Source organism: Echinops telfairi, unplaced genomic scaffold, assembly GCF_000313985.2.
Source record: "Echinops telfairi isolate 266 unplaced genomic scaffold, ASM31398v2 ScPeMD7_443;HRSCAF=831, whole genome shotgun sequence".
Classification (NCBI taxonomy): Eukaryota; Metazoa; Chordata; class Mammalia; order Afrosoricida; family Tenrecidae; genus Echinops; species Echinops telfairi.
In genome coordinates, this window is record NW_022104341.1 from 66,604,480 (window position 1) to 66,614,066 (window position 9,587).

The 9,587-nt window shown below is 45.5% G+C and overlaps 1 protein-coding gene across 5 annotated transcripts in view; it reads right to left on the reverse strand.

The window, feature by feature from the left end:
- Positions 1 to 746: 746 nt before the first annotated feature.
- The window catches only part of FGGY (FGGY carbohydrate kinase domain containing), a 564,284-nt gene continuing 555,443 nt past the window's right edge, over positions 747 to 9,587 (reverse strand). For all 5 annotated transcript variants that reach the window (XM_045291915.1, XM_045291914.1, XM_045291916.1 and 2 more), the window contains 2 exons: positions 4,459 to 4,520; positions 747 to 981 (listed from right to left, as the gene is read on the reverse strand). In XM_045291915.1, the coding sequence (XP_045147850.1) occupies positions 900 to 981; positions 4,459 to 4,520 (144 nt within the window). In that variant the 3' untranslated portion in view covers positions 747 to 899. The remainder of the gene's footprint in view (positions 982 to 4,458; positions 4,521 to 9,587) is intronic.

Genomic DNA, 9,587 nt, shown 5'->3' on the forward strand with positions numbered 1-9,587 from the left:
GATGTGTTGCATTAGGTAAATCTGTTGCACAAGACTTCTTTAGAGCATTGAAAACCAAGGCTGCTACTTGAGCACCAAGGTGCACCTGACCCAACCATGCTATTTTCAATCATGTGCGTGATTGATATGTATGTGAAAGTTGGACATTGCATAAGGAAGACCAAATTAATTTTGGTGCTGGTGAAGAATATTGAAAGTACCATGACTGCAAAAAGGACACACAAATCTGTCTTGGAAGAAGTACGTTAGAGTGCTCCTTAGAGGCAAGGATGGCGAGACTTCCACTTACAGTCTTTGGACATGTTGTCAGGAGAGATCAATCCCTGGAGCAGGACATCATTTTTCGTAAAGTAGAGGGGCAGTAAAAAAGAGGGAGGTCCTTGATGAGATGGATTAACACAGTGGCTGCGACAATGGGCCCAAGCATAGGAATAATTAGGATGGTGCAGGACTGGGCAGTGTTTTTGTCTAGTGTGCACAGTGTCTCTAACAGTTAGAACTGATTGGATGGCACACAACAACAACAACAACAACAACAACAGAGTTTGATGTCCTACCTAAAGCAATATCAGTTTGTCACTTCATGGCTAATTTTGGATGAATTTAACAAGCTCCCCCCCTCCCCCGCCTTAGATGATCCCCAAGGTCTAGTCCTAAATGAAGTCCTGCGACCCTCCTGCAAAACTTCCAGCACCATGATGGTGCCTGCGTGGAAAGTGTCAACTAGTTGAAATGGCAGAATCTAGTTCTGGTTGGACATGTCTCCATTTCTTTATTGAAAGACAATACAGAAGTGATGAAATAGTACCACCGAGCTTTGAACAGAGAGGGAATGGACACAGGTCCCTAATGCGACGACACAGAACCAACCGCCTGGCATCAGCACCAGCAGGCCCCGTTTAGTTCCCCTGCATGATCGCTGCATATGCCTTCTGGTGCTCAACCAACTTCAGGAACACTTGATACTTCTTGTCATAATATCTGTGGGAGAAAAAAATTACATGCTGAGTGAACTCAAGACAAAACTCTGACATGGCTTCCCCTTACATTAGAAAGCTAGGAGTATATAGTATGACTTTGTTAATATCTCCATTGCTTAGAGCAGTGGTTCTCAACCTTCCTAAGGCCACAGCCCTTTAATACAGTTCCTCATGTTGTGGTGACCCCCCCAACCATAAAATTATTTTCATTGTTACTTCAGAACTGTAATTTTGCTACTGTTATGCATTGGGCGACCCCTGTGAAAGGGTTGTTCAACCCCCAAAGGGGTTGTGACCCACAGGTTGAGAACCTCTGGCTTAGTCATTCTAAATAATGACTCAACATGCATTGCTCTCATTGTCACTAACTTACATGAGATGCTATGAATTCCACTTGAGATATATGGTCATTTGTTCAGAGAGACATATTAAATGTAAAATCCAAACACACTATCATCAAATTGGTTTCTACATATAGCAATTCTATATAGGGTTTCTGATACAATTTTGATATAAAGATTCTGTAAATCTTTACAGAGCAGACAGCCTCATATTTCTCCAAGAGAGCAGCTGGTGGGATAGAACCACTGACCTGACAGCAACTGAATACATAACCAATAGCACCACCTGGGCTCCTTAGACCTAATATAAATTCAAAACTCAAACTCACTGCCACCAATTCAATTCTGACTCACAGCAACACTACAGAACAGGGCAGACCATCCCCTGTGGGGTTCTGAGACTGTAGCTCTTTGTGGTAAAAGAAAGCCCAGCCTTTCTCTTGAGGCATAGGTGGTGGTTTTCAACTGCTGACCTTGTGCTAGCAACCCAACACCTAACCACCGGGGCTTCTATTGCGTCAAATAGCTAAAAATGGATGGGACCAGAATTCAAACTCAGTTCTCGCTGGCTTTGATGACTCCACCGTACTCACGATGCCCTGAAAAAGCCTTATTTCACCATAGGGTTTTCCTTCTGGCAAAGTGGTTATGCACTGGGCTGCTAACTACAAGGTCAGCAGTTTGAAACCACTAGCCTGTCTGGGGTAAGAAAGATGAGGCTTTCTATTCCTATAAAGAGTAGCAGTCTTGGAATCCGCCAGGGCCCAGTCATACCTCATGCTATCAGTCAGAACCGACTCAATGGTAGTGAGTTTGTTTTTAAGTTGTCTTCATTTCAGCGTCAGGTATATTTCAGACATGGCTAACCCCAGGTGTGATGACTGTAGGAGAACCACAGCCTGACCAGAGATGAGACTAGACATTTTAATCTCAGCTGTGCAGCTTCCACACCTAGATTTCCTTTGTAGACTTCTTTACCCAGGGTGCAAGCCCACAGAAATGCAACTACTGCTGCGCTCTGCATTTCGGACATCTCAAAAAGAACTTTGCTTTTCTTAAGTCCCAGCTGACTTTTCAGATGAGATGTGACATTGAAGTTGAGATAGTTTAATGCAGCACAATTCTGGAAAGGATGACAGCAGGCAAGACAATGCAGGCTTGAGGACTTGCAACGTTGTCTTTATACTTTTTCCATGGGGGTAGCTAGCCTGGGGTGAGAAACTGATAGAGATGGTTTAGCATTTCTTGGTAGATTTCACTTCCATGGCGCAGTCTAAGCAAAGTGGCTCAGTCTAAGCAAAGAGGAGTTGTATGTACATCAGTTCCCGAATCAGTTCCACAGTCAGTTCCCAAACATCCTCCTGCAACGAAGTTTTTCTCTTTAGGAACATAATGGCCTTGCACCGCCATCCTTTTGATGAGAAACTCTAAGGAAGCATGGCAATTCGAAGATGCAAGAGCAGCTCAGGTGACTGGCTCTCGCTCTACTTGCAAATCTTGGAGGCAGCCTGCAGATGGTGCTATAGCACCGCGTGTGCTTGGTCTCTAGGCCTGCTTCCATCCTGTACCAAGAAGCTGAGGGTTGTTTTCGAAAGGAACACTTGGTGTTTATTGCTAGAACTTAAAATCAGACTTCCCTCAAGAGTTTTGGGGGGCCTGGGGGAAGCATAATCTGTTTCTAATTTCAAGAAAAGAGTGAAGCTTCAGCTGGCTCCGAGAGTCAAATGGCCAGTAGCCTACAGCCAGGAAAAAACTCAAATTCACTGAAATTGAGTCAAGTGATCCTATAGGGCAAAGTAGAACTTCCTTGGTGGGGTTCCCAGGCTATCTATCTTTACAAGAGCAGAAAACCTCAACTTTCTCCCCCAAAGTGGATGGTGGGTTTTGAACCACCGGCCTTGTGGTTAACAGCTTCACACATTACATAGGGCACCACCCAAGCTCCCTTCTGTTGGAAACATTCAAATGGGCCACACAAGAGCCCGTTCTTCAGACTTCTGCAATTAGACGCAGGCTCATATTCAGCAGGTGAAAGGCCTAAGCCCATCTGGAGATCAAGAAGGAAAGGAAAAGAAATCGGTTGTTTTCCTCCGTGGGAGTTTCCACATTTGTCAACTGCCCATTAGAAGCAGGACTGATTGTGCTTTGGGAGAGATCTGTGTAGTTGAAACCTTCCACTCACAGGAGCCAGTTTCCACACACCTTTGCCCAGGCCATTACACGAGGTGTGTGTTCTCCCTCTGTGGACATGTGAAGAACTTTAGATGTGGCACTTGCTTTGGGTTGGAAGCTCTTACTGGAAACTTCATAAAGGTGTGGATGGAGCAGCATTCATCTTCCTAACCCAGTGCTTGACACGGTGTCCAGTGACCCACTGACCTTGGGATCAGCTGCTCACCAATCCCTCCTTGGGAGAAAGAGAAGGCTGCCTGGTCCCCACAAGATTAAAATCTCAGAAATCCTATCTCAGGCTGCCATGAGTTAGAATTGACTTGATGGTAGTAGCTTTCATTTTTGGGACTTGTAAAATGTATTCCTTTGTTCTCAAATGATCTATAGACAGGAATAAGATGGTATCTTATTACCCTTTAACTTCTGCCTAGAGCAAGCATAATGACTCATGTGTAGCAAGAGCTCAATAATTTAATGTCCTGTTGAATTGGAGTTTAAATACTGATCAAGGTCCAGTCGCCAACACCAACTGATACAAAGGGCAGATGAAAGGAGAATGCTACTGTGCCCTCTGATGCAAGATAGGAGAAGGCTTCAAAACATTTGCAAGAAAACAGAATGAAATCATGGTGACGCTGTCCCATGGACTTTTTGAAATCCTCATTTTAGAACAGAGAAGACCAGAAAAACAGAGAAGACCCAATTTCCTGCCAATGACCTGAGAGTTTAGAAATTTGAGTTTGTCTGTACTCACCCACCCCTCACTCTGAGCCCACCTACATCTGTGGTCTTGGATGAGTGACTTTAACTCCCTGGGGTTTAAGTTTTCTTAATTATAAAATGAAAGAATTGGATTAGATGACCGCTAACGATTATTCCCACTTTGAAAGCGCATGTGTTTGTACATTCTTATTCCTTAGAACAGGTCATTTGTGGAAGGGTGGGGGGAAGGGAGGTAAACGTACCTTTTATCCTCACCTCTGGGGAGCACAACGTTCCCGGCTCTGCTCATTCTTGCCATCGCCTCCTGTTTAGTAACCAACAGAACACAGAGAGCTGAGATGGGACACCAAAACCAGACTGCAGTTTACCACCGGCCAAAATGTGCCAATTCACTTCCCCATAGGGCATGGCGCATCGTTTTGTTTTGTTTTTCCAACTTATTCTCTCTGGTAATAAGGATCGAAGCCAATGAACACTTGAGGTTACATTCATGACCACTCAGCCTGAGCATCAGAAGCAGTTGTGTACTGACGCTTCCAGGGACTAAACAACGCAGAAGGCAAAGTGTTTCTGTGATGCCACTAGGAGGATGGGAAGGGGTTATTTCCCACCCGCACTGCTGGGACCTGAGGGCCTCGGAAGGCAGCGTGATTGGCCACTGGACTCACTGTGTGCCGCAGCTGAAGACAGAATCAGGGAGCGGGAACCACATTGTGCTTGCACGTTAGGATAAAATACTTAAGATCACTTAATTTCACATTCAGCTCTCTTCCCAGAAGTCTCTGGAGTTTTCAGGTCAGACAGGAGATCTCTGGGCTGAATCTAATTGACTTGAGTTCTGGAATGTCAATAACTTGACTTCAGGACATTCTTGTCTTCACAATGGGGCTCTTAGGCAGACGCAGTGTCGAGGTGTCTGGGTGGACGTGGTCTGGTGTGTGTAGCATCCCGATCAGCCATGAATTGTGTTAGCATCTGAAGGGAAGGGTTAGGTTTCCCTGGGCAGTCTCTTGGGGCTCTTAAAACCATGAGAAAGTGAAGGGGGACCGAGTGAACCCAAACATTAGGGTCTGACCGACATAACTAGGGAGGGTTACAATGACATGCCAGAGCTCCGCCGAACAGTTCTTGTTCCTGAAACAGTGATTGCATTTTTATTTTCAAGATTTATTCTGGGTCACAGTAGTACAACTTGATTCCACATACTGTGTCCCAAACACTATGTTAGGGATACGTACGGTGTACTCAATAAATAATTCACATGCTAGATTAGGGGGAGAAGGTGAACTCTGATCGCCTCATAGAACGTGAGGGCTTCTGCCTACGTGTGTCTTCCTTGCCATCCTTACCACTTTAAAAAAAATCATTTTATTAGGGTCTCATACAATTCGTATCACAATCCATCCATCCATCCATTGTGTCAAGCACATTTGTACATTCGTTGTCCTCATCACTCTCAAAACATTTGCTCTCCACTTAAGCCCTTGGCATCCTTACCACTTTGCTGTGACTTATGTATGTCCTGCATTGCATGTGGCTACATCAGGTATTTAATTGGCTTATATATTCATTACCAGCCTTCTCCACCCTCTGCCCTAACCAGAAGGTAAGCCACACAAAAGCAGGGATTTTGCTTACTGTTGAGTTTCGGTGACACCTAGAATCTTCATAAAACACAGTGAGCACCTTTGAGATAGCAAAGTATTCAGTATGTATTTAATGTAGAGATGCAGTTCTGTATCAGGGAGCTCACAGCAAAGAGGAAGTGCTCAGCACTGGGATCCACCCAGGCGATCCTGACTGCTGTTGTGAGATGCCTGCCATTGAGTTGGCTCTGATTCGTGAGGACCCCATCTCCAACAGAGGCAAACATGCCCGCTCCTCTGTCTTCACGATGAGTCCTAGTATCTGCTGTGTCATGGCTCGAGCACTCACCTTTCAACACTACAGAAGACAAGGTTTTGTTGGGACTCACAGAGCTTTTCCTTGGCTGAGCTTCAGAAGCAGCTCATGAGGGCTCTCGTCCTAGGCTCTTAGTGTGGAAACCCCACTGAAACCAGTCCACTGTGAGGGATTCTGCCGGTATTTAAAAAACCAGTGGTGTAGTTTCCAAAATCATAGCAACATGAAAACCACCAGAGTATAGCCAACTGGTCAACTGGTGCTAGGACCCAAATAAACCCAAACCCAACTCACAGCCATCAAGTCAAATCTGACTCTTCCTGACCCCGTGGGACAGAGTGGGCTTCTGAAGTTGTACATCTTTACGAGAGCAGAAAGCCTCATCTTTCTCTCTCAGAGCAGCTGGTGGATTCAAACAGCTGACCATGGTGTTAGCAGCCCCAAAGGGTATCCTGCTATGCCACCAGGCCCCTAGAAATCAAAATATAGTGCTATAAATACTAGACATCTTTTCAATAGTTACTCAAGGTTTGGGAAACTTGATCATCTTTTCATCTGCTAGTTATGCAAATTTTCTCTCCTGTTAGACTATGCTATTAACTCTTCTCTCAAAGATGGCACGAACCTTCTGAGTGAGTTATCTAGCTTCCTGGACCTCAAAGGATTTGAAATTGCTGACTGGAAGATCAGAGATGCTGAGAGTAGCAAACACACTCCCTGCAGAAATAAACGGAGGGTTTTGAAATGAGGGGGTGGGAAATCAAAGGAAGTGAGGGAGAAAGATAAGAACTCAAAAAGGGCAGCCATGTGTGGTCATTTTTTGAAGGGACCAAGAGCCCAACATGTCTTAGGAAGGTCGCCGCTCCTTTCCAGGGAGCTCACTCACCACCGCATGGGTCATCACATTTTCTGAGTCCGTTAAAGAAAACCCCAGTCTTGCTTTGGATATGTTATCAGGAGAGGGAGGCCCTGGAAAAGGCCATCCTGCTTGGTAAGGTAGAGGGGCAGAGACAAATAGGAAGGTTCTAAGCAAGGTGAATTGACAATGTGTCTAAAAAATGGGCTTAAACATAACAATTGAGAGGGTGGCACAGGACTGGTTGGTGTTTGGTTCTGCTGTGCCTGGGATTGCTATGAGTCAGACTTGACTCAAGGGCAGAGAGAAGAAAGAAGAAAGAAGAAGACGAAGAAGAAGAAGAAGAACAACAACAACAACATGCCTCACTAGGATGGATGGTCTACCCCATCCCCTCCACCAATTTCGCAGCTCATTCTCCTATGGTCCAAGCCTCTGTGTTCAGTTGGCCTGCTCTTCTGGGCTTCTAAGGAGCCCATGCCTGCTCTTGCTGGTCACTCTGTGAATCATGACAATATCCTCAGAGAATACTCCTGGTTATGCCCAGGCCCCAGACGTGAGAGAGGACATCCCAGGATTGCCTTCAAGGGTGGGATCCAGGACACGTGTATTATAGAAGGTGCTCCACAAATTGTTATGTCCTTTTGTGGCACAACAGGTATGTGGATAAATGGATGTCTCAGGGTAGAGAGATTATTGGGCTTCCACCTTTCATAGCATGTGTGGTATGGCACTGCAGCCTTTTGTTAACACACCAGCCTCCCAACTAGACTGTGAGCTGCTGCAGGCAGGTATTGTTATAATGACTGCCACTGCCAAACTCAGCATCTGGTATATGGTATGCAGTCAAGAAACGTCTACCGAATGAATGAATTCAAGGATAATACATGGGACAGAATGTTTAAATGGAAGTTTTGGCTGAGATTTTAAAGATGACAGATATAAGATAGCAAAGTGAGTTGGAAACAGACCACCCTGAAGAATTGGTTAAAAGAAGAAGAAAAAAGCTGGTTGAGGACCAATTAATCAACTCTTAAACCTTTCAACCACATTGAAAGCCAGGAAAAGAGATGCATTTTTCAGGAGAGAGAGCTGTTTTTTTATTGCATACCATGCCTGGTCCCAGGGTATGGAGTACGGAGAGAGGGAGTTTCCCCCTACATGTGTCAACAGAGAAGCTTACCTGAGACCAACAGAGTTTGATGCATGGCCTGGAGGGTTTGGGACACAGTGGGCTTTTTATGATTTTTGTCTGGGAAATACAGACTGCCTGACAGCATCACAATGTCCAGGGACAGGGGAACCTACATTGCCAAGAGTCTGCGAGGCTCCTTTCCCTTGGACTCTAAGCAGCCCACGGGTGCTGTGTGAGACCTTGTCTAAACGGCTGCCGCATGAGGGAGAGTCAGTCTGCATCAACAACGGGAAGGATGTCTAAGGAGTTAAGAGAAGGGCACTCGACTAGGTGGGAGGTTAGCAGTTCACATCCTTCCAGAGATGTCTTGAATTGCAGGCCTGGGGATCTACTTCTGAGAGTGGTTCCCAAGTGTCTCAACTTGATGGCAGCTAACACCACACAACACACCCTCTGCTAGACTGGGGGGAACTACCATGGGCTTCAAAGCATTTGTGGGAAAATACACCATCCTTCCTTCCATTTTCCAATCAACTGCTTGAAAGCCCTTTCATATGAACAAAGACAATGGTATTTGCAAGTGAGAGGTTTCTAGAGTCGGGGGGCAGGGAGGCCCCAGAAATATCTATGGCCGAGCCCCAGGAGAATGAGAGCTATCAACACCTGTTCAGCCACAGGAGCCAGGTGCCCATTTAAGACAGCACTGACCACATAGGAATGCTTCTGCATCTCTGGGCCTTCCTTCTTCCTCCAGCCAGCCCCGGGGTAGGGAGATGCTCGCAGCTAATGAGGGGAGAGGAACGGAAGGAGGAAGAACAAGAATCAGATCATAGCTAACTCTGCATTCTGGGAAGGCTCCCGTAGGAGGGAGGGGGAACTCTTATCTGGACAGGAAACTTGAAAAGTAATGATGATGATGATGGCTTTTTGGATATTCCAATTTCGGAATGTTGGCCATGCTTCACAATTTACTGGGAACATAAAACTGATGTCCTTCAAGAGACTTTATTTGAGAAAATAAAGTGCCTCCTTCCATTTTTCACCAGGGCAGGGGGAAAAAAAAACAAAACCAAGTGGCTCCAGTGCACAAGTGTTTACCACTAGAGGGCGCGGAGTGAAGTGGTTGCGGTTTCGAGCTCAGGATGGTTCTCCTGGTACCAGAGTCCATGAGGGCTTGCGGACATGCGATGGCAGATGAGAACTGTGCTCCACTGCATTTGCATTGGCTGATTTCTCCCCCCAGCCCCACCCCCTTGGAGTAGCTCACATAGTCTTCAGGCAGAGTGGTGTCTGGGTAAACTCCAACAATGCCTTAGTTCCAAGTGCCAGATAAGGACGAAAAAACATTAAAGTGTTAGCAAGTAAGAAGGTGGAAGCGAATTCTCCTTTTGTCGACTTCTTAATGGTGTTTTCTACATTTTACACAGTGGGATATATTACTTTTATACTTTGGAAGAAAATAAAATATATACTCTATT